Below are 26353 nucleotides of genomic sequence, written 5' to 3' on the forward strand. Positions count from 1 at the left end.
AAAACTTCATTTTTCTCATCACTAGAATCGTGAAGCCAAGATCGATGCCATTCGACGATATTCGATGAGAAATCCATACATTTGTTTCACGGCAAATATTTTTAAGCGACGTGTGGGTGCGTGAAAAATTTGCCATTTTTTTCGAATATCATCGCTTGTTAATTTAGGCTTCACAACATGAAATTGTCATGGTATGTCTGGGCGCACGGACAATGGAATAAAGCGCTTAATAAAAATAACAAAAAACGATTAACAACATTTGAAACAAAATTAAATTGCTTCTGATAAAGCTAATATTTAAAATAAAAAATAGAGTAAAAAATGTAAAAAATGGCAGCAAAATAAAACACATTTTATTTTATTATACTTATCATATTTTTTTTAATGGAAAGTAGATTTAGACAAAATAGTAATTTGGAAATTTGTTTAACGCATTATCAATCAAATTTATAAAGTCGTGCATTTCTGAATCCTTGTCTGACTCATATAAACATAGCTTAATGGCATATAGTATGGTACATGCAATTGAAACATCTCCATAGTTATTTTCATCTCCGAAATTTGCTAATAAAAATGCAAATTGTCACTCCTCCAACACATTGAAATTGGACCATATTCGCGTTATGCGCTGTGTAAACAAAACACAAAGAGAGTGTACATATTGAAGTATTTTTGTGTGGGTGTCCATGGTATGCAACAGGTTGTAATATTGGGTTGAGAAAAAAAATCTGAGCGTTATCTCAGCTGATGCAAAATGGCTTACCTGAATACGTTTGTCGTCTACGTTCAAAAACATAAAATAAAAAATATACAATACTATATAATATAATAAAATAAATTATAATATTATAACATTCTTACTGTCTTTGTCGAACTTTGAGGTGTAATGATATTCCCCGCCATTCCAATGCATTTCGCAATAGATGCACATGATACACAACTACATACAAATCCCCATCTGGGAATGTGTACATTTTCCAGCATTCGTTTTCCAAATGCCATGTGCGCATGACTGATTGGAAGAAAAGTACAACTGACAGATAACTGGCCATACCTAACAAATTCTGTCAGTAAACAGTTTGGAGATTTTTCACATCCACAGTTTTGTGCGAGAGCTGTCCGTGTTCACAAGACAATCTGTATTTGGGTTGCAAAGGACATAAAAAAAAGAAAAAAAAATACAGACTGCAGGCCCTTTACGTAATCGCAATCAGAAAGGAATCGTGAAACTATAAATGGTGCAAACTTATGGCCACTTTTCATTTATGATAGTGCAGTTAGTTCCCATCGCTTGGATGTGATGTGATTCCGATACTGTGCAAACCTCCAATGGGAGGAATTATGTGGTAATACAGTAAACATGTGTAGGGAGTGGTCGAATCACTGAGTATTATGCTACTATGGCGTTGGTTTAGTTAATTTCGACCTCGGATCTGGAGAGCTCTGGTGCGGCTGGATGTGCTGTGTACAGTGAAGCAGAAGAATTTCTATTGTGTTTTGATATTTGTACACAGAATAGCGAAAATCTGTCCTAATGACGGGGAGCTTTCGGATACAACTAATCAATATGAATACCCGAAATGCAGCTTGTAAGTGCGAGGGAAAAGGAAGAGTTTGCTTTATTTATAGAAGGGAGACACACAAACGCTTCCGTATTATGATTGAGTTTGTACTTGGAAGTGGAAATGTGGATAAATAGATTCCATGATCTTAGTTAGCCATGATCGGACTCAACGAGGAATCATTAACTGACTTCTACTTTTTTTATTTAGTTCAAGCAAAGTTGCGGTGTCTACACGATTTCCACGTCCGACTGTTGGCAAACCAAGCACCGGGACCAACCGGATCGGAAGTTGCCAACACTATCAAATACTTTTCCCAAACTTTACTAAGTAAGTGTTCCTGATAGTTATCTTTTTTTTATAGATATGAAAATAATAGAATATGTAGTAGGCTATGAGTACCAAACAGTGGATTTTGCCTCAGCAGAATTTCGCTTCCTAAGCATAGTAGCCTATGCCTTCTTTTGTAATAAATCAGTTCATAGTTAACCACCAAACGAGCAAGTTGGCTTTTATTTGCTCTCCGTTTGAACTGTAACAGAATATTTGAAATGAAATAATTTATAAGGATTGTACACTAAAAAAACTATCTAACACAGTAGAGCGCTGTTCATCTGTTCAGTACCTTTTATCCTGTTGTTTGTTTATCCATGCTGTCAGAGTCAACAGTACAATAAGAAGGTGACGTGGTGTGCTGAAAGGACGATTAATTAAAACAATTGTCAGACCAAAAGACAAACACTATAATTCAGGACAAATTTAAGTCATTTTGCTTACACAAACTTGAAATCTGTAAATATGTTTCCCATTGTTGTTTTGCATACAAAATCGTCCAACAAATAATTTCCCATAAAAACAATCAATGGGAAGTGCCCAAATTGTGTTTAAATAAGTTTTTAATATTAAAACATTTACTTTACTAAACATAAGTCAATGAATATCAGTATAGAATGCTCGTTTGTAACAAATATTTATTTCAGGCCACCCTAAATCAGACACCTACCTCTTTGCTCTGTATTACACCTGATATGTACCGCATTTTTTGAGGATACTTGTACAGTTCTTTAAACCCCGTATCGGAATATAGTCTTCATATTAGTCTTCGATTAGTATACTCTTCGATACTATTTGTTTCTGGTGCACAAAGAAAAAAAGCACACCAGTATCTGAAAAATTTGTGAAAAACTAAGCATAGTCATTTTGTTTATTTTTAAAAGCTAAAGTAAGAGTTCTAAATGGTACTTACACTAAATAACTAAATTTAATCAATTTCAGCACCATCATATTAGCTAACATTGTGGAGCTTACATGGACATTATGCTAAGGAATGGAGCCATTCCGACTTTCATTCGACGTAATAAATCTCATGCCATTTTCGACATGTAGGCATGGTTTTACGAGATTTTTCAAGTTATTATTGGCCATAGCTAAGTAATGCTCACACACAACGACGTGTGAAGCAATTTGTCCGATAAATAGTCTAAAGAAAGGTCCAGATCCAGGTTGAAAATATGAGGTACTTTAGGTGACCGTCACTGTTCATGAATGAAGAGAAGCTACAGGAAAACATTGATGAGGTTTTATTTGCATCTTATTTGATAGTATATGCAATATGCAAAGAAGTACGTGAAGTTAAATATCTTTTCAAAATTCAGATGTCTGGATTTGATTAAATGTGCCTTGTATTCGATCAATTACAGAAACTCATTTCGTTTTTTTTGTAACATTTGTCACAAATTAGTATACAGGATGCAAGAATGAAAGAAGAACATTATTTCAGACAATTTGTATAATTTACAGGGTTTCCCACGATTTATTGGTTGGTTCCCACGATTTATTGGTGCGTTCCCACGATTTTTTGGTCATTTCCCATAATTTTTTGGTAGCAACCCACGATTTATTGGTCGGTTCCCAAATATTATTGGTCGGTTCCCAAATATTATTGGTCGTTTCCCAAATATTATTGGTCGGTATTATATTATATTATATTTGGGAACCGACCAATAATATTTGGGAAACGACCAATAATATTTGGGAACCGACCAATAATATTTGGGAACCGACCAATAAATCGTGGGTTGCTACCAAAAAATTATGGGAAATGACCAAAAAATCGTGGGAACGCACCAATAAATCGTGGGAACCAACCAATAAATCGTGGGAAACCCTGTATAGATATTCTGAGTTTTATAGAAATTCTAAAAATTTAAATTTAAGATTAGGTTAGAAGTAAAAAGATTTGTGCATTTTCATCAAACATAATGAATCATTTCTCACTGTACAAATTAGCAGTGGGTGAAATTCTTATCTAGTTTTTCGTTAATCATTTAGTAATAAACTGCAAAAAACTCACGAAGCATTGATTTACTTTATTCTATTACAGCCGTATTGAAAGATGTTCCCTGTTCACCGTTGGAAATGATCAAAGACCCATCATTGGATCAAATTCGCATGTCCAGCTATCCTAACCTGGAGTATCAAAACCTCTACAATGCACTTACCATGCTATTAGATGTGGCGTCCAACATCCAGTCTGGGTTGCACCTTTTTGGAAAGGCGTTTCTTCAGTGTTTGGGATGCATACTGCCATTTCTTGATAGAGATCTTATCGATAATCTTCCCTATCTAACTGCATCTAGCATATCTGTCCTGCCACCATCGCTGCACCAGGATATCATCAACTATCTCTGTTACTATATTCTTCCGTTTACCATCAGTAAGTACGGTATTTAATGTCCATGATTTGCTTCGTTCTACAATGCGCGTGGTCATGAAGATAGCACAACCGCGTTTTTCTAGCACACTCTAGAAATATGGTACAGATTTTTTACCGAAGCTATGTTGTGCTAACTTTGCAAGGCCATTCCAGAGGAAGGAAGTGGACATGTTTCTTTCAGCTACCCAACAATGAAATGTTTAGCTGTACAGTGTACATTGCAAAACATTGTTCTTGTCACAAAAAGCTAATTTAAGCCGACGGAAAGTAAAACCTGTCGCTGACCAAGCTCTGTTAAAAAAAACACTTGTTTTCTGGTGATGAAAAAAAGGAAAAATTAAACAAGCGTTTGCATTGCATTGCTAATAGGATGTGTTAAAATTGTTTGTTTTTTTTTTGTATAAAGATACGTTTTTATTAGTTTTTGCTATTCAAAATTTGTATGGCTTTATGTTCGTTAAGTATTTCAATACAGTTTTCAATATGTTTGTCATCTTTATTTTCGCCCCTCGAAATCAACGCATCGTAATGCGCAGCGCGCCAAAGTGACGACGATCAGGAATGCCACGCGTGCCAATCGGTATCGGCCGTCATAATGCTAGTGTTCCAGTACTCCACCAATCCAGCACACCACTGTCAGCTACTGGAATGTTTGATGCGATTGAAGCACAACGTCGCCAAAGACCTTCTGTGTGTGATTGGGTATGGAACGGCGATGTCGCGCGCGTCTGCCGCCAAGCTGCTCTTTTACTACTGGCCCGCCTTCGATCCGAACCTGTTCGATCGGAAGGGTCTGCTCTGCAAGTTCACCAACGATCTGGTGCCATTCGTCTGCCAGCGAGAATCGTGCCCGAACGCGGGCAATGCAGAGGCTGTGAAAGTGTGCTACGATCACTGCATCAGCATTCTGTACGCGTCGGATGCGCCACCGCCACTGTATCTGTGCATCGAGTGCGCCAACGAGATACATCGCGATCATCGGAATCTTACTTTCGGCGACATTTTACATCCGATGCAGCAGGTATCGATGGTGTGCGAGAACAAAGTAAGTAAAACGTGCTGCAAGCCGTTCAAAGCCGTACCATTAATTAGTGAGTAATCTTCACAATAATTATTTCTCTTCACTTTGAAATTGAAATTTTAGAATTGCCGCTCGCACGAAAAATCGGCTGTATCGATCTGCTTTTCAAACGAGTGTGCCAGCTACAATGGCAACCACCCAATACGTTACTGTCTGCAGTGTCACGGCAATCGGCACAATAGCCGCCGGGGCATCGATCACATCGTTCATCGGAGCCTGCCACCGATGATGATGATGGATGCCGAGATGCAAACGTATCTGGTGGAGTCTGTAATCAGTCTTCTGCGCGAAGCGAAACCCCTTAACGTGGACTTTCGCAAGGACTCGTCAATGATGGAAACAAAAGGCAATGCTTCCGGCCAGAATGGAGGTGGTGAGCAACAGGTCGACTATTTGACGCTCGAGGAGCGCCAACTGCTTGGACGGTACGGCATATGGCTGCTGGTGGGGCGCTGTACACCAACGGTCGATACGCCGGTGGAAATTTTGGGCCGACTGTTGTCAATGCTCTTCCACTGGTTCCACGTGACTGCATACTCATACGATGGGCAAACTGAGAGTACGCTGGAAAAGCTGAAGCAAGATCACATATGCAGCTGGCTGAAGGAAGTGCGCATCAACCACTACAAAGAGTTTATTGATTGCTTGCTACCCCATCCACCCGAGTACTCCCGCGTCGGAGGACACTGGGATTCGTTAGCTTCGCGAACGTCCCATCTGAAGGAGGGTCTACAGCGGTTGATTTGTTTGATACCGTACGAAATCATTACGCAGGAGATCTGGGACACGGTAATGCCGCACTGGATGGAAGCAATTACGAACGATGTCCCGGAAAAGGAGCTGATCGAGCTGAAGATCGTACTGAACAAGATACTGGATGCGGAAATGTCACCGCTCGGGTTTGACGCTAGAGCTATGTACAATTTCGTAGCAATACGGTTCGAGAAGACGACAGCCAAGGTGCAGCAGCAGGCGCTCTATTGGTTGCAGAATTTGACCAAGTTGGAGATTGTCATTCCGTTACCGCAGCTCTTTGCGATGTTTGGCGACGGCGTACGTATCATGAAGCATGGAGTACAGGCAGAAATAAACAAATCCAAAGATTCCAGTCGTGGTGGATCGAGCGGTGGCAGCGGTACCAAATTCGCCAAAGAAAGAGAGTTGCAACCACCTAGACGTAGTTCCATTTGTAAGTTTAATAGAATAAAAAAACACTACATGATCGATGTGCCATAATTTTCGTCCTCTTCAGCTCCCGTGGTCGAGGATGAATCTGGCAACACATCGGCTATTTCTGACGACGAAGTGCCCATGAGCAAGTGCATGGAGTTTTCGACCGATGCTGAACACAATCTCACATGTTGTGTACTGATGTTAGATATTCTGTTGCGACAGGTGAGCGCTTGCGCCACACATGGTTATACATTTTTTTAAAATTCGTCTTTTTCTCTGCTTTCTGATTTTAGATGGAGCTTCAGGAAATTGAGATGCATTCGGGCATCTACACGACCGTGGCCGAAAACGTTTGCCGTTTGCTAAAGTGCATGGTAACAGCTGCTAATGTGGGCATGGGCAATCACAGCTGCCGGCTGATGGTAGGTTCTGTTTTGAATATTCGAAAACTGTCTTACAATAGAGTATCTATTTTGTTGCATTCGTGTTAAAGGATTGCGCATACTGCGAAACTTCTGTCATGTGGCATCAGCTTTCGACCAAGCTGGTTCAATATCTAGCACCGGTAAATCCTGTTAACCCGCCCGATGTAAGTATCACGTGCTTCGATGTGTGTGTATGTGTGTGTAGCTGCTTATTAACGCTAAACCGGCCGGCTGTACGGCTGTAGTGTTGGAGATTTCATTTTAAAACGTTTCGATACTTTCCATCTGCTTCACAGCCTCCGATGCAGATGGTGATAGATGATGAAAAAACGCGCAAGAGCCCACCAGAATTGGAAAAGGAAGCTAAATCAAACGAACGTGACATGTCTCTATCGATGGCGCCTTTACATATACCGCTTGGGCCATTAGGTAAGGGTTTATAGATGTCCAATGTATTTACCTTTTTTTAGTTATATTTATTCTTTTTACCTCCATTTACTTCCACACAAAGCTGTTTTTTTGAAACGTTTATGTTTGTACCATAATAGTTTTCAGCCTGCAGTATTGTTCCATTTATTGGAACAAATGGGCAAATTTGTACAATGGTTGAAATAGTGAAATATATAAATGTGTAACCAAACTGCGCTGCTTGCAGTTTGGAGCGGCACATGCATTTGCACACATTTTCACACTTTAGGAACATTTTTGTTCGATACATAGTTTCCTTGTAAATTTAGAGGACCGATCTCTGCTTTCCGCATACTTTGGTACGCCTTTGTAGATGAAGTGATCGAATTTTCTTCATAGAAACTACAACTGACGAATTCTAAACATTAGTTAAGGCACAATGTATTGCTCAAATGTAGAGGTCTACGCTACAACCGCTTTGATTAAAATGATGAGAAATTATTTTTACGTAATAAAATTTAAGCAAAAATTATGTGTAATTTAATATATTAAAGTATATTAAAGCCTGATCTCCAAGTCAATGAAGCGATTACATGAATCCTATCCATTCCATTCAAGTAGTTCTTTTTTACATATAGTGAAATGTGGCCAAAATGTAAACAAAACTGCCCTTAAAATAACATAAATCAAACGTCTTGACTAGTTGTGTTTAGAAACAATAAAATATTCACGATATCGTTCATTCATTCCTAATGTACATGTGTATATGTCTCTTTTTCGTTTTTTTTATATCAACCGACACACCAAAAAAATCATACTAAAACATTACAAACGCGTCTTATCAACACGTACACTTCACAACAACAACAAAAAATTAAACAATATCAAAACAATACAAACATGTACAAAACAAAATACTTCAATTCCAAAAACCAAACCGAAAAAATAAAAGTCATGCCTTCTATTCTTGATGATGCCGGAAAAGTCATTATAATGGCAGGTGAATGTCTTCCATAATTTCTGAACTTTGCTATGCATTTAATTCGTTATTCAATGCCTTTACAATTCAAACGTTTAAACTATTTTATAGGTCGATTTGTATTGCAACTATATTACCGATACATTAAATTGTGTGTCCATCATAAAGGAGTTTATTGTATGGCAAAGAGAGCCTAGTTAATGTTAAATAATTATGGGTTAAATAATTATGCTTATATTTTTTGGCCATTGTGTTGTGTTTGTAGTAGTGTAGTGTTCGGTTTCAAAACATGTAGCACAATCGTTTTGTTGTCAGGGGTTTCGAAATTGAAATTCTCGAATTCTCGCTATTGTTTGTTGATAAAAGAGAGTCAACTATATTTTACCCTACACTACTATTTAGCGATATTTGTTCACAATTAGTATTCGCATAGACAAACGCTGTCTGGTAGTAATAATATGCATGCAACAGTAGGTAGCGTTAACCGGCTCTGGATGCAAGTGTTTGAGCCGTTATTAGAAACATTTCTCGCTTCGCTAGCTTTTAAAGCGCACTGAGAAAAAATTTAGCTTGCAGGACCGCTGACAAATAAAATTGAACCAATTAATAATCTTTTCTTTGTATGTTTCTTTCCATTTTTTTCTTCCTGTTTCTCTGTTCCGATTGTGTGCGTTGATTATCGAAACACTAACATTTAGGTCCAGTACCGGTAGCAGTTCCACAGCCGGAACCTCACTCGGTTGGTGGTGTATTAGTACATATGCCGCATGTTTGTTCTGTATGTATTATATTAACTGTCTTCTATCTTCTCTAATGCAATCATCATCACAGTGTATAAAAAAACACACACACAAACACAACTAGCACATCTGTCGATCGATATGAGACAAAAAGTAGAGTATAATCGTTTGTTAGCGAGAAAATATTATTTGTTTTTGCTCAATTCATTAAAGGGTGGTGTATTAACGATGTTTTCGATTAGATGGACTTTTTTATGATGTTTTTACCATGCTAATTAATGCATACCTGCATAGGGAGGTGAAATGAACAAGAATTGAATTTGCGATTATCTATTTTTAGGCAAAAATATTTCGTTCCCACCACACATTTTGCATTGTTTTGTTACTTGTGGTGGTAAAGTGGTATTCACTACCGGCTCCCATTGCCGTGGCCCACATTGTACCATATGTTTCGATCGACATTATTTCAATCACAACTCTATATCTATAAAAATCTCGTGTTATTATCTATAAAATTCTGAAAAGTTATATTCTGAAAATTGATGAAAATACTAAATGTACTATAACTGCTAAACTTATACAAACTGTGCATGATCTTAACTTAATGGAAGGTCTCTTACTTGTTTGATAAAATAGAAAATATTGAATGCTGTGAATCATTCATTGGTGTTTTTTTATCATATATTTATGTTCATTCACCGAGAACAGCGTTTAAACGCTCGTCTAAAGTTAATACAAAGTTTGCTTCATTTATACCGTTCCACTGTCTCTCTTTAGTCGTTTCGTTATTTCTGTTGTTTTATTCCAAATCATTTTTGTTTATCTCTTTTGCGTCACCTCTTTGTGGCTAATTGTGTCATTTTAATTTCTGTGTTTTTTTCACTTCTGTGTACGTGATGTGTGAAACTTGTTGCGTATAATACCATAACTAAGATCAAGTTAAAACTATGACACAATCAAGCATGTGTCTGTGAGCGAGGAGTGAAAACGAGGTGTTAAATATATTTGAAACACATGTATCTAATCATGATGCAAATAATTGGTACGAAGTATATGTGTGTGTATATATATTTAAATATATATACACACATATAACACGCTCGCTACATGGATTAAGATCGTTTACGACTTTTTATTGTGTTTAGATCATGACCGCCACGGTGGAAACAGTCTCGGAACAATTAGACCTGGCTGCAATAATGCCTTCGGAAAAGGTGGTACCGGCGGTGGCACGATCTGTTACGTTGTCCGAAGCCGACGTCGGTAAGTATAGATTGTACCTTCTCGTACCTGTCTAGCAGTCGAAAACATAAATAATTGCTAACATTGTTTTACCACTGGTCTGGGTCTAGCTACTGCTACGGTGCAGATTGCGAAACCGAATGTGATTGGCGAAAGCAGCTCTGAAGGTGGCGGCCTTGATTCGGAAAATCTGGACGGATCCCATCCATTCGATGGAGACGAGGAGTTTTGGCACACATCGGTTGGAAAGTTCAAGTTTTCCATCGACACCCTGCCTCAGTCTTTACAGTTCATCTATCAACTGTTGAAGGAAATCCCAAACATCGACAAAGCTGATATACTGTACTACGTACTGCAATGCCTGAACGTGATGGTCCTGCATGGCGATGCTTTCGTAAAGGCCGCTCGAGATAATCGGGGATTCTTCATTTGGTGTCAAGAGAATATGCTAATCAAAAAGTACGTATCTGCTGTACAACTTCTTTTTCTTACGATTTATTGCAACATTCTGTACACAGGGGGCGGAATACGCAAACTAAGCGGCCGCGTGGTGCCCCGAGGTCTTGTAGGGCCCCGAAAAAAGGGACATTTCCCCGCTCACAAGTAAATTTGCTTCTCAATCCTTCTTTGGTTTAGAATTCCTTTAGGGCCACCGTTAAGGGCCTTCGCTCGTATTAATGTGCCATTTATTTATGCAGACTTTAACCATTTTTCATAATGTACAAGTTTGGATGATTGATAATGTGAGGTTTGGAAAAAAGCACACACTAAGAGACAAGACTTCTTGTTGATTTCGAGGAAAAAAATGTTATGGAACGGTTGTAAAAGATGATCTTTAAGGATGCTTTTCTAACATTTATCCGTTACTGTAATCTACGTCAAAATGCTGTTTAAAAAATTGGCTAATAGAAGACGAACAATACTAACTCAAAAAAGCATTTGCTTGAATTGTTTATATACTTAAAGCTTGTGGGACCTGTGCACCGCTGCTCAGTCGCACATTTGCCAAGTAACTGTGCCAACTTTGCTGCACTGCATCACGCTTCCGATGGGGTCAGATGTATTTTGGAAAGTAATTCAGGAAGCATTTCATGACGCCGATTGGAGAGTTCGGTTTGAGGCGGTAGAGCGTGTTACTGGTACGTTACAGAAAGGTGTACTTAAACATTAAAAAAGAAGGAGTAAATTCAATGCATGTTTTGCAGTGATCACTCGATTCATGGACAGCACTCCGCTTCGGGCCGAGGTCAGCCTACAAACATCGCTAGCCACTGCGTTTTGCCATCTAATTGCGGCGTGCGACGATATCAACGTGCACGTGGCTCAACGTGCAACCTTATACCTTGGAACCATCCACGATTATGCCATCCAAGCACTGCTGTATTGTCTTGAAAGTCAGTTTGACAAGTTCATCGTAGACCGGCCTGTGGTGTTGCAATCGATCTATCAGCTACACAATTCGCTATCCGACCGCAAGGTACTCACGTGGGATTTTTTCTTAAACCGCTTCGATACGCTATTTGTGGAGGCGCAAGTAAATCTGGAACGGGCGGGAGACATTTCGTATTTACGCGATCTGCGAAACAGTGAAAATGGGAGCGAGATCCTTTCCACGAAGATAAACAAGGCCCGGGAAGCGTTGAGTCAGTCCGACACGACCGGAAGCATGTCAAAAACGCTAAGCGCTTCCTTTGGTACTAAATGGCCCTACAAGCGTACGATGTCCGCGCCAGCAACAATAATACCGCGCCAGGAATCAAAAATCGGTACGTTTGATTATTTTTTGGTTGCATTTACTGCTGTGCATCTTTGCACCCGTTTCGGTGTTGGCGCCAAGATTGTATCCACTTCATTACTAAAAGCATTCACTTTCCTGTCACGTTCCTGTCGTCGCTTCATTTACAGAAAAAGAAAAAGTGTACAGCCGCCAAGTGTCTGCACCGATTTTGAAGAGGAAAAGCTCTCGTTTTGGGCTAGGTAAGGGATCGCGTGGAAGCGCAACCATGGGCGGAAGTGGTAACACGTGAACTGTACTCGTTTATACCACTTCCGATACACCTTTCCGTCTTCATCTGTAACCGTTTCCTGGTTGTGTGTTCGCTGACTAAAATCCTTCCACTGTCGTTGGTCTTTTGCAGATGGACACGTTCATTCGATCAGCGGTCAAAATGAAGATTTTCACATGGGAAGCCTATATCGAGTGATCGATCTAGAAGAAGCGGACAAGGAAACGATCCACCTGCTTGTCTTCCTTCTGATGCAGTTCATGTCCCGGCCTGATCTGGTGAGCATGCGTTCAGTGTTATAGTGCATGCTAAAATATCGTCGTTCTTATTGATTCTGCTTTAGCCGTTTCTTTCTGTTTTCTTTTTTCAATCGTTTTTAATTCTGGCACATGACTTCCTAACTCGATACCCTTTTTTTGTTGTTTCTTGATTCCCTTTCGCCGCATTCGGAACTCGGATTTCATACCCGATGATAAACACACTCACACACCACACCGCGTGTATACGTATATACGGACTGAACGCAGGCTTATCCCACGGATGAGAAACCACTGTTCAAAATTCAGTCCATCGTGCTCCGGCACCTGTATCTTCTTTTAGGCTACAATCAGGGGGAAAAGTTCTTCCATGTGTCGCCTGCCCGCCTGCGCTGCTCATCCGTATTCAACGCATTTATGGCCAATCTCCCGCAGGTGCTTGATCAGAACCATCAAATGGGTTGGCTGCTACTGCCAACCGTTATCCAGCTGCTGCTCTACGCTCCGAATCAGGCAAACGGAGGCTTCCTGCCGCCAGGAACGGCTAGCGGTGCAGATCAAAATCACCACAATAATGTCGTAACGTACAATTTTTCCATCTGGTATCTAGAGCCGCATGTGCGACGGAACTGGCTGATGTCGTTACTGGTCATTTTGTACAAGTACCAGTATAATCAGGCTTCCATGGCCGATCAGGTGCAGAATTTGATTCGCCTTGTTATCAATTCGCTGGATGCACAGTTTCACAAATGTCGTCGTATTCCGACCACCATCATTATGGATTACTCTGCAACACGCTTACGCAATCAAAGTCAACCTTCGCTCGGCGCCACCTCGGAGCTGGGAGATGAAAAACGGACAACAAACGATAGCAGCCCACCGTACAGCCCGCTGCAAACTGCGACACTTTCATTGTATGGATGTGAGGAATCTTCCAAAGGACGCTCATCCAGAGGTAAGGGTGCCGGTGGTAGCAAGGCACGCAAGCATGCTGAGGTCGATGGAGACGACACAGAATCAGAGCTGGTCGTCATACCGGAGAGCGATGTGAGCGACAGCACAATTCAGGAGAGCAGTGTTCAGGTGCGTATGGGTCCTTCGTATTACCCTGATAGTCATGTAGATTTTAAGGTTTTTTTGTTGCTGTGGGATTCACTTGAAGGATACATAGTTTACCAATATTGTAAACAGGTATTCAAAAACGTACTCTCTTTTCCCCAGGGATCGCTAGAGGATACGGCTAGCAATGACGATGATTCCAATGTATTAAAACCTGATACGGCAGGAAAGATGAAGGAAGGTCTCGCTAGTCTTAGTCGAACAAACTTGTCCATAATTTGCGGAGCTCCAAAAATCGCCCCAGTGGCACAAACATCGCTGCCGACAAAATCGAAGAAATCTCAGCAACCTACTTTGTCGCTTGAACAAACAGATGCGGCAGGTAGCAGTAATGCCAACAGTAAGGATACTGAGGGAAAGGGTCCCACTGGTAATAAGACGGAAAAACCGGAGAAAACAAGCAGCAATATTTTCCGTATGCCGTCAGCCTTTCAAATGAACTCTCAAAAATGTTCCGTTCAGGAGGGCGTTCGTATGATGGTTACATCATCTATGCTAGGCCAACCGAAAGCACAAGCAATTTTAAATCCCTTTGCTAATGTGCAGAAAGCAATCGTCGTTACACAAAGCACCACCAGCAACGCTAGCAGTGTACCGAATGGAGCAAAGGATGTAACCTCAAAAACAAGCCAATCGTGTGCTAAACAAGGTAAGAAATGATAAACTGCATTAATATTAGTAGTGAAGCATTACAGGGTTGTCTAATTGCATAAATAACGTTTGCCATTAGGCGAAAGGCCATGGGAGTGACAAAATGCTGACAAATTTTTCAAATCGTGAGCTTTTGTCACTTGAGCTTTTGTCAAAATTTTGTAACCTGGAGTAGCCAGGAAATAAAGTTGACAAAATTGATAAAATGCATGTTTCTAATTGATTTATATACCTATTTAGTATTTCTTAAACAAAATATCGATGATATTCAGATGTTTGAGCTTTTTGTCGTTCTTGTGTATATTTTTGGTGCGGCCACGAGAAAAGCTCATTTTTGAAGATGACAAGCAATTTTGACAAAGTTGAAAACTTTTTCAATATTTTGTCACCTCCGTGGCCACGCGCTAATTGATCTCAACACCTTTGATTTCGATGTTACAGGGTTTTCCAATTGAATAAATAACATGTGCCATAACATTCCGGTTGACTCCGGAGCTGATTCCAGAGTTGACTCCAGAGCCGATTCCGGAGTTGCCTCCGGAGCCGATTCCTAAATCGGCTCCGGAATCGATTCCGCGATCAGAATCGGCTCCGGAATCGGAATTGTCCTGGGAATCGATAACGGAATCATAATTGACTCCAGAATTAGAATTAGCTCCGGAATGTGAATTAGTTCTTGAATTGAAAAAAGAAGTTTTAGAAGCAAAATCAGTCCAGGAATCTCCATGAGAATGGATCTTTTACAAGTAAATTTTGTTTTTTTGCGGTTATCAATATGTAGTATGATTGGACCCAAACGCCTAATTTTATGGCGGTGCAGAAACTGACACCGTTTGGAAGCCGATTATAATTTAGGAGCCAATTACTATTCGAGAGCCGATTTCGATTTTGGAATCGATTCCGATTCCGGAATCAATTCTGGAGCCAATTCCGATTCCGGAGCCGATTCCGGAATCGATTCCGGAAACTGATTCCGGACCTACTATCCTCAACGAACATTTTAAATCTTATCATTGCGATGATACGATATTGCTACAGTTATTGCATTAAGTCTTCCTTTTTCACCTGACTGTCGTGTATGAACTAAGAATTGCCCAATTTACAACTATAGTCTTAACAGAGTTCTGTAGGTGGGCCCTTTCAGCCTTCAGTGAGTTTTGTTATAGTCTTACAAAACTCACTGAAGGCTGAAAGGGCCCATCTACAGAACTCTGTTAAGACTATAGTTGTACATTGGACAATCCTTGAAACAATTTGTACTGATTTGACATTTGATCTGTAAATTTAGAAAACCGCGTAACTCCGAATCTGCGTATGTCGAGAACCGCGTATCTCGGGAACAGACTGTATTGATATGGATACGTTCATGAGATGGTAATGAAGCATCGAATATGAAGTCATGATAACGGTCTTGATATTTTTCTGTGCAAATAGCTCGCGTATGAGCAGAAATCCATGCCAAGAAAATTTAACTGTTGAAATACATTATAATAATGTGAAAAATATCAAAGCACCTCGATAATATGCATCTTTTGAGTTAAAAATAAATTATGTATAAAAAAAACTGTTTGGAATGCCCACAATTTGCACCAAAAGCTTTGTTATAATAAACATGACGTGAAAAGCGTTTTAAAAAATGCCATTTTTCAATTTGTATGTAAACTATGAATTTGTTTATCAAAATATCAACACGATTGACACATATTGGACACACAAATCAACAATCATATCAATAAAAATGGACTCCATTGAATTAAGATCAGAAGGACTTTCTTGATCACAAGTTCAGACCATTTGTAGTGCAATATGTGTGGCTAAGATCGATGTAAACAGCATATAGCTTTGGGAAGCGCTTGTGCAGTCTATCAAGTTTTAAGACTCTCCGCGCACAGGCAGTCAGTTTGAGATACGCATATTTCATAATCGCGGATTTCTCAGTTTTATCCCTTTATTAGATTATTAGAATTAGACAGATATTTAATAATCTTTAAAAGGGGATAAATCCACCCACTGCAAGGAACAGGAAAAGAAAAATAAATATTTTATGGTTCAAAACCGTAAAATACAACTCACGAAGAAGTTAGAAATTCTCGGCTATTTCAGGCTATTTCAGGAATAAGCGTATTTCAGGAACAACCCGTATAGTAAGTTCCATGTTCCCTTCATCCAAGACTTCATATGCATTTAATAAGATCAATTGATCCTGATGCCTTAGTCTCAAATAACAAGTCTTTAAACCGCGTAAAAAAGTCAGATTGGCAAGTCGGATTCGTTCGGACTGTCAGGATAGGACTATGCCCATCCTACATCTATCGAGTTCTCATTTAAAGAGTTTAGATATGTCCCCCTGCCCAAGGTAAGGCCTCTAAACTCCAACGTTTCCAGTAAGGGAAACCTCCTAAAGGTTTCTATGATCGCCTGGACGATCAAGTGTCGAAAAGTCCGCTCGAACGAAGTTTTAATCCACCTCGGCTCATGTCAGTAAAAACTGACCTACCGCGACGGTACTCGAAGTACAGTTGTACGATCATCGCATTACAGTGCTTAAGAATACATTTACAGGTTGATTAAAGTCAGCCATCAAAACTCCAATTTTAGTTTTAACAGACAGTCTTATAAGCGTCTTCAGAACGTTTTAAAGGTTTAACAACTGTAAAAAATGTTAAGCATCTTCAAAAGACATGTTAAAAGTATATGGCTTAGTACACTCATAATAAAGAATACTTTAAGATATGTTTAAGTGTAAAAGGTATGGAAATGTTTCTTGGGTCCGGAATCGATTCCAGAAAACTGCGCAGGTAGACGAAATCGTTTCCGACAAAAACTTCATTTTTCCCATCACTAGTTTGGTGATAATCAATTAATCCACGTAGTAAATCTAATAAGACGTAATGGGTAAATATATTTCTTTCCTGCTGCTAATACCATACCTTAAATTTATTCGTATGCAATGAAGAGATTCGTGTTCTTTTAAAATATCCCAATTTCAACTTCGCAAAAAATTAAACAGCAATTAGTTACAAGAGTAAAGTATCGTTACTAAAGCACCAGTTTAGTACGTTTCTTCTTTTTCTTTGGTCCTACAACTGTTGTCGGTCAAGGCCTGCCTATATCACTAATGGGCTGGATGATGGGCACTAATGGACTTATTGATTACCATAGCAGGATGGTTAGTCCTACATATGGAACACTTGGCCAATAAAATTATTGAAATTATTAAATTAAATTATTAAAAATAATTATAAATTATAAAATAATGATAATTATATTGATGAAGATAATAATCATAATAATGATAATAATCATAATAATAGGTGAGAGCACAGGCTACAAAACTCCTGGGCGTCCATGAAAAACCTCCATGGGGGGATAATATCCTAGGCAATCAAGTGAAAGCTATTTAGCTTTTATTTTTGGAGGAAATGCCAGGGCAAAAACCCGTATGCCTCCGGGAAAGAAGGCTAACGCCAATAATGGTGACACGATCTATGAGAAATAGGACCATGTGATTCCCCGAGGAAGGAGCCCCTACTGGAGCTGGGCCTGGGACGGGGGACAGAGCAATCGTCCAGCGGCTAGAAGATGAAATGGTGCAAGAGCGACTTTTCAGTCAACGGGCTCAGCCCGTACCACGAACGCAAAACAGAAACAGCAGCACTATAAATCACCAAGCCAATGCTGCACCTGCTAATGTTGCTGTGGCTGATAGACTACAGTCACTCACTTTGGCAGGATGCCGACGGCAGCGAATTATGTGGACGAGAGAGATGAACCATTACGTGATTTGTTGCTACTATGTTTGCACGAGGATGGAGACGGACATTTGTATATTTTTTATATTAATTGAAATGATCGACGGACCTCATACGCCCACTCGATATATGTAGGAGTACGATAGGAATATAACATATATTCTTCTTCTTTTTGGCTCAACAACCGTTGTCGGTCAAGGCCTGCCTATACCACTTGTGGGGGGGCTTGGCTTTCAGTGACTTATGGATTACCCCCCATAGCAGGATAGTCAATCCTACGTATGGCGGCACGGTCTATTTGGGGCTTGAACCCATGACGGGCATGTTGTTAGAGTCGCACGAGTTGACGACTGTACTACGAGACCGGCTCACATATATAACCGGCTCATAACATATACAGTCACACGCTTTACACAAAAATAACAAGGACGCTAAAGATTCAGGCGAGATGCGCGAAGCAAATTAATGCGACTGAACACATTTGCTATCGTCATGCCGGGCTCATACGCATCAGAAGCCGCATTCAGAGCAATACATTGTTGGAATAGTTTATAGAGGCTTTGGCTCCAACGGAGTTCTTTCACCTATAAAGAGAAGAAAGATCAGAGCAAGACATGACCGAATAATATGGTAACGCCTGAGCAACTGGAGTTGATCAAGCTGAAGGTGCGGAGGGAATTTGGAGAGGCAAGCTCGCGCAAGTCGAGTAGCATTTCTGTTGGGCTTAACACTATTGACCAAAATACATCAAGTGCGAGTGAAGATCGTGATTTGGATGAACCCAACGCTCCAGGATTGTCAGTGGATACCCAACACAGTTCCATGGCAAAGACCCCTTGTCTCGTCACCGACTACCAAAACTGCATAATTCTTACCGCCTGAAAACTGCAATAAGCATCATAAACCAAGATGTCCTACCTCAGTATTTGGATAGCGTGGAGAACATTGAGGATCTGCAGTTAATTGTGTAGTCGGTTGCGGTGGCTGTTGTTCGAACGCTAGGATTGCGGACCTATCCGCAATGAGACAGCGAAGGTCGAGCATGCTCCAAGGCTGAAAAGCCCGCCTGGATGCGACGTCTGGAAAACCGGATCAACCGGATCAAAATTCCTGCCAAGTATAGACCAATTACCTGTCTTTCTAACTTAAACAAAGTGCTGTCATCAGTGATAACGCAGAAAGTGCAAGATCATTGCGATATCAACAACGTAATGACCGAAGAACAGAAAGGATGTCGAAAAACACGCAAGGCTGCTAAGACTAGGTCATCATTGATACAGTCATAATTGGTCAGGCAGCCAAGAAGCAAAGAAATCGAAGTATGGTATACATCGATGACAAGAAGGCGTATGATTCAGTACCCCATTCATACCTGTAGGTAGCAGTTCAATGTCATCAAGCTGATGCAGCACGCGATGGGTATGTGGAGTACATCTCTACACGTTACCGACGGAAAAGTTGTACTACGGTCAAGATCTCTCAATATCAGGAGGGGTATTTTCCAAGGCGACACCTTTAGTACGCTGTGGTTTTGTCTAGCTATGAACCCGCTTAGCAGAACACTCAACCAGCAATGCAACTTTGGGTATTTACTCAAAAGTGAAGAAATAAGCACGAGAATCACCCACACCTTCTTTATGGATGACTTGAAGCTGTTCGCAGAAACAGTACAGAAGATGCACCACCTGTTGAAGACCGTGCAGGGATTCAGCAACGACATTAAAATGGAATTTGGTATCGGTAAATGTCGATCAATTCATCTACACCGAGGTCAAGTATTGGGTGCCGATAGCTTCCGTGCCAACGAACAAGAGGAAATCCGCCACATGGTTCAAGGTGAAACTTACAAGTTCCTCGGTTTCCTGCAGCTGAGGCGTATTCACCATACAGCAATCAAGAAGGAGCTGCTGGACAAGTTCTTACATCGTGTTAGCTGTATCCTGAAGAGCTTCTTGTCAGCCGGCAACAGGGTGAAAACAATATACACATTTGCGGTGCCTTTGTTGACCTACGGCTTTGGGGTGGTGAAATGGTCTAAGACTGACTTGGAAGCGTTGGAGCGAACAATTCGTGTGGCTTCCACTAAGCACCGAATGCGTCACCCAAAAGCGTCCGTCGAGAGAGTAACCCTGCCACGAAAAATAGGAGGGATAGGCATCATTGACATTCAGGCACTTAGTGTTTCTCAGATCCATCAGCTGCGAAGTTACTTCGTGGCAAGCCAAGACCGACATGAACTATACCGCACTGTGTGTAAAGCAGATCACGGATTCAGTGCCCTGCATCTAGCGCAGCAAGATTACCAACTGAATTGCAACATTAACAATGTGGATGAAAAAGTCGCAACGTGGCAACAGAAGGAGCCCCCCCCCCCCCCCCAGAACAGAAGGAGGCCCCCATCAATTAGACGTGGAACATATCGACAAAGTGTCGTCTAACACTTGGCTTGTGAGGGGTGACCTTTTCTCGGAGACAGAAGGTTTCATGGTAGTCATCCAAGACCGAGTAATTGCGACGAGGTATATATTGCGTGACAGGGCCGGTCTGGTGGTACAGTCGTCAACTCGTACGACGTAACAACATGCCCGTCATGGGTTCAAGCCGCGAATAGACCGTGCATACGTAGGACTGACTATCCTGCTATGGTAACAATAAGTCACTGAAAGCCAAGCTCACTCCACTAGTGGGTACTGGCAGGCCTTGATCGACAGCGGTTGTTGTGCCAAAGAAGAAGAAGAAGATAAATTGCGTGAAGACGTGGAGGACCGGTGCAGAATGTGCAACTCAGGAGGAGAATCGATCGAGGATGTCATTGCCGGCTGTCCCGTGCTAGCTGGATCAGCGTACCTCGATCGCCACAACGACGTTTTCAAAATTGTGCACCAGCAGCTTGCACTGAGGTACAAGTTGGTAGAGCAATTTTGACCCTACTACCGATATCTCCCAGATCAAGTCTTGGAAAATGATTGCATAAAGCTGTATTGGGATCGCGAAATTATAACGGACATCCTCATCCGTGCCAATAGGCCAGACATCTTAGTCTACGAGAAAAGAAAGAAACGAGCGACCATCGACATCGACATTGCTGTAACGTTAGACCATAATGTTCAGACAACATTTTCCACCAAGGTGATGAAGTATCATGATCTGGCAGAGGAGTTGAAGCAGACGTGGTATCTGGAGGATATCCGCATTGTTCCGGTAATCATCTCGGCGACCGGAATTGTACCTATGGCCCTCTTACGTTCCCTGGACGAGCCAGGATTCAGAAGGCGGTGATTCTTCGAACATGTAGCACTTTAAGAAGGTTCCTGAATCCCTATAACTAACATCCGGTGCAAACTCATTAACATTAAGAAAAGAGAGAGGAGAAATGAGAATGAGATTCATTCACCTTTGGCATTTGAATAGCCCGGGGTAGGTGAAAAGTTCCCAGCATATTGCTGAGAAGTGACAAAATTCGGATAATAATAATAATAATAATAATAATAATAATAATAATAATATGCATAATAATATTAATGCTTTCGTTGAGAGAGCCGTATTAGCTATTGTATTATCGTCAACTTGTACGAATGAACAGCATGGCCGTCATGGGTATGGGTAAGCTCCGTATCTGTTGCTGTGCCAAATAAGAAGAATAACGAAAGGATTGAGGAGTCTTAAATTTCATGAAGTAGAGTTTTGCACGATACGTGAAACCAGCAATAATTCGATATATTGACAAAATTACTTCTATTTTTGTAGTCTAAAATAACAGTATAACTTTAATACTTCCATGGACGTGATGGTTGAAGTATTTTGCTTGAGGCAGAGGCACTGTTGGTTTAACCATTCGTATGAACCCGCCTTGAGCTGTAAATGAAAAAAAAGCAGTGCTATACATAATTCCGATTGCGTCAACTCTTTGTTCTTGCTAAAGTATCAAAAATATAAGTAAAATCATTTAACGAGCGCTAATGAAATGCAATGCAGTGAACACACGCATAACGAGTTTAATCTGTTCCAGAGACTCACATATTATATTTATATGAGAAGGAAAATAGATGGTTACATATGCCAAGTCAATGTTATGATTTGAGAATGAAGGGATTTTATTATCACTTTTAAAGCGTGAAAAAGAGTCAAATCAATGTATGAAATAATTAAAAAAAAGAAATGAAACCAGAACTGAATGGATGTTGCTGGTTGCTGGACGACATTTTACTCGTAAAATTTAACACCTGAGCAGTAATTAGATTTGATTATGAAGCAAAACTTTCTCTTAGAGAATACTCTTAAAGGCCCATTGCAATTACAAAAATATGTTTCTCTTTTTTTAGCAGATGAATCTCTAGGTTGCAGGAAGACAACAAACACAACGAACACAAAGTTTGATTCTGAACAAACGAGCCGTGCACCTGGTACAGATCCTCACACATTCAAGTTATCTTGCGAACGATCCAGTGCTACATGTGTACAACCAACGGATATTAATGAGCGCAAATCTCCGGTGTATGATGCTCTAGCAGAAGCGACTAAAACATCAAGCTGCCCTGTTTCCGCTGTTCCCGCTGGATTAGGTAAAAGCTACCTACAACAGATACCAATTCCAACGCCGGAACGATTGTTACCTATCGGGCAGTATGCAACAGAGAGCGTAAGCACTATTGTGGAAAGAGTACGGGAAGGATTGGCGATTCCAGAAGGAACAAGCTCCAATGAAACCACTGATGATCGATCCGATGTAAGTAAATGTTGTGTAACAAACAGCACAACAGCATGTTAGCCTTATTAATTATGATCTTCCTTTCGCGTATTAGAGTGCTGCCAGCTGTTGTCACACACGAGATATATCGTCGTCATCTCCAAGAAAGCTAACGAAGCAGAGTGCCCTAGAATCTCCACCCCAGGCCCTGGATAATGAGAATGGGCCTGCAGGAACTAGTATCAGCAATCCTTATGCTTCGCACGGTTTGCCAGAAAGAGAATTAATGACTTCGGATGGCATTAATAAAGAGATCCAACCACCCCAGAAACATTCTAAAAGAACAAAAGTGTTTAGTGACGGTTCGAAGGACACACGTGTAAAGTATGCTGGCTCCTGGGCTCCTGACACTAAGGATGATGGATCAGAAATTGATGATCCTGAGAGCTCATCGTGTCCGGAAAAATCAGTAAGTAGATATACAAAATAGGCAGATTAAAGATCCAATCCTACAAACATGGTTAAGTTACAAAATTGGAACATGCTGTATTTATACTTACACCTTCTACTGCTTCTTACATTTGCAGAGTAATCTGCGGATTGGTGATGAGTGTATCTGTCACCGCTGTACAGAATGTGGAGCGGTGAAAGAGGAGTATACAGATGAAGAAATGGGCATAATGTTAATCGTGCTTGGTACCTTTATCCACCGGGAACCTTCTCTAGGAGCACCGTTCTTACCGGAAATACTAACTATCGTCTCAAGGTACGTTACATGCATTTTGTGTACAATTAATAGCCTTCGAGCATTAGCTCTGCTTTGACAGAGGAGGAATTATGTTCGTGTTTTGCAACTGTGTTACGCAACGATATTATTGTATGTTTTTATCTTCCAGAATTTCTTTACACCCAACATTTCCGTGGCGTTGTGAAAGCTTAACTCATTTGCCAGGTGGTTCACAATCAGTTGCACACCAGTTCATTCGATGTGTACTGCATCAGCTTGCTCCTAATGGCGTATTTTATCAAGTTTTTTTAACCCAGAAAGATGGTAAGTATGCATTTTCGCGAACAGTCTAAACCTGCCTACATTCAACTTATCGATTTGGCACAGAAACAACTCGTAAGCGATTCTATCGAAGCGTGTCCAACAGTTTGAACGATTTCTCCGAGCTGAACCCAACAAGCCCAATACAAATGCTTGCCGAAACGCTGAATGCAAAGAAAACACTCCCAACGGATCTATTGCCCGTGATCTTCCGCAATCTAGCCGAGTATTTACAGTGTGTTCCGATAGACTGTATAGCAGGCAGCGTATGGTTACCAGTAATACAAGCTCTGGACAGTTTGCTTCGCCGGGTTATATTGATACTAGGTAGTATCAGTGGTTCCGAGCATCTGCTTGACATAATCGTAGCCGTACTAAAAGTACCCCAACTGTCTAAGGTAAGGTCATTCGGGAATACCAAAGATCAATCAATACAAAAACTACCGTAACATTTTTCAGAGCATTTTGGAACCATTTTCTAAAATCATAAGCTACGCCATACAAAATCTTCAATTGACGCAGAGAGTACTCGTTGAAATTTGCAGCTTGAGTGGACGAGCTTTTGCCAAAGAGCGTGATAAGCTGTACCTTGGACGGCAAATCGTTTTTGATCTAGTGCAAGCACTCAAGTTCAAAATCAACGTACCGGATAACAATCTGCTGCTTTTGGTAGGATTTCTACTACAAGACGCTGGTGGAATTCTGCCACCAGGTATTATCGGAGACATTTCTACCGGCGAATCGTTTGTTCATGCGAACTGCAATATTTCTGAATGCATGAGACAACCCTATCTTAACGATATTCTAGAGTTCTTGGCCGATTTTCATACACTGAGTAAAATTAAGGTAAACGTTTGTTTTTTAATTCCATCATTTAATTATGTCTCATTAGCATGAAACGTAATAATTTTAGAATTTGAAAGCGTCAAGCACCACACCTGGCTTGTGCGAAGACACAATAGGTGGAGTACTAAAGGGTGCAATCGCACAGTATCTTGCACTTGAGATGTCGCGTGGCAATTCAAAGGATAGCCGAACCGTTTCAAAATATCTACCATGGTTGAATAATGCGCCATCATCTTTACAGCAAGGGTAAGAATAGTTATATATACTATTTTATATACTGAAAAAATTAAGTGCATTGACCTGTTTGTTGTTCCACACAGTCCAAAAGAATTCACAGAGTGCGTTGGTCACATGCGTTTGCTCTCCTGGCTACTGATGGGTTCACTAACGCACACAGCATTGATCGTGCGCCGTATAGGGGCTGGTACAACAGCACCGCATCAAACTCACTTGCGGAACAGTGCCCTCATTATCCAACCCGTGCCACAAGAAGCCAGTTGTCATATTGCCGATCATGTGCAAGTAATTTTTGCTGGATTTGCAGAACAGTCAAAGACGTCTGTGCTACACATGTCGTCATTGTTTCATGCTTTTACTTTGTGCCAATTGTGGACGGTTTATCTTGAGCAGGTGGCAAGTTTGGCAGCAATTTCATCGGAAGCATATAATACCACTCTCAGTGTTCTATTTGAATTTTGGGCAAAAGTCACTCCATGCATCTTGCAACTAGTGTCGCACTCGAAGGTAAACGAATATTAATCAATGAACGAACACTTTGATCAACTCACTTGCTCATATCTCTCCTATACACAGCTATCAGAGAGCGTAAACCTTCATTTCTTGGGTCTTCTGGAATCTCTGAAGGAAACTAGATCCACGATACTGGCGAAATTGCTGCCGCTCTGGACACCGGTACTTTCGTCTAACACGCAACTGTCCGGTACGCTGCACGTGCGCTTGCAAAACTGTCGCGATGCCGTTCCTAATATTGAGGAACAGGATTTCCACGCATCGGAAGCTCTACTGAAATGGCTACAGCGTCTTCAGTTTAAAATGGGCCAAATAGAACTGCAATCATCTACGGCCACTCAATTCTATTCCATTTAAGGGTATTTTGTTAGTTTGTTTGTATTCATCATATCTTGCTTGCCTAATGGTAGACTTATGTTCCCACATAAACAAATAGTGAGTTTATGCGATATCCGTATCCGGGAGGGAATCGATCCACCTCCGTACTAATATAATGTATTTACAATTGCGTTGCCAATTAAACCACTAATAATTCACGAAAATGTGTACAATTAGAACAGGCCAGCTTGGATATGTTTGTTATTTTTTTCCCTTCGATAGAGTGCTGCCATTCTAATGATATTCTACCGTAATAGTACGCATGGCAGATATTACAAAATGTTAATCTTAAACTTGAACAGAAATTCCGAAACGGAAAAGCGGTGTTGGAAATATAATTCATTCATTAGCATAATTGTCTATGTCACGTGATTGGAAAATTGGTAGTAAACCAATGTCGATATTGTACAACTTGCAAACGATATTAACAAATAAACAATGTGCTGATGAAAGTTTGCAAATGCTTACCATTAAAAACTGACGCTTGTAATATTCATCACTATAATTAATTATTATGCAGAGGGCAAAAAAAA

General features: G+C 40.6%; 1 protein-coding gene across 1 annotated transcript; it reads left to right on the forward strand.

Annotated features, from left to right (window-relative positions):
- The first annotated feature begins 1087 nt into the window (after nt 1–1087).
- On the forward strand, nt 1088–26316 carry LOC120958020 (protein unc-79 homolog). The gene is made up of 28 exons (XM_040380557.2): nt 1088–1589; nt 1773–1892; nt 3946–4278; nt 4815–5323; nt 5423–6548; nt 6612–6754; nt 6826–6954; nt 7026–7121; nt 7254–7386; nt 8318–8365; nt 9043–9122; nt 10230–10347; nt 10437–10785; nt 11293–11465; nt 11532–12092; nt 12232–12303; nt 12465–12610; nt 12860–13672; nt 13811–14357; nt 22434–22837; nt 22914–23267; nt 23386–23564; nt 23695–23849; nt 23913–24244; nt 24306–24692; nt 24760–24938; nt 25013–25436; nt 25506–26316. The coding sequence occupies exons 1-28, from the start codon at nt 1535–1537 to the stop codon at nt 25797–25799; spliced, it is 8259 nt and encodes a 2752-aa protein (XP_040236491.2). The 5' UTR covers nt 1088–1534; the 3' UTR covers nt 25800–26316.
- The last annotated feature ends 37 nt before the right edge of the window (nt 26317–26353 follow it).

Source organism: Anopheles coluzzii, chromosome 3 (assembly GCF_943734685.1).
Source record: "Anopheles coluzzii chromosome 3, AcolN3, whole genome shotgun sequence".
In the NCBI taxonomy this organism is placed as follows: domain Eukaryota; kingdom Metazoa; phylum Arthropoda; class Insecta; order Diptera; family Culicidae; genus Anopheles; species Anopheles coluzzii.

Coding starts and splice junctions, on each gene's coding strand:
- LOC120958020 (XM_040380557.2), top strand. CDS start 1,535: ATGACGGGGAGCTTTCGGATACAACTAATCAATATGAATACCCGAAAT. Junction 4,279..4,814: donor TATTCTTCCGTTTACCATCA/GTAAGTACGGTA, acceptor CGTAATGCGCAG/CGCGCCAAAGTGACGACGAT. Junction 24,693..24,759: donor ATACACTGAGTAAAATTAAG/GTAAACGTTTGT, acceptor TAATAATTTTAG/AATTTGAAAGCGTCAAGCAC.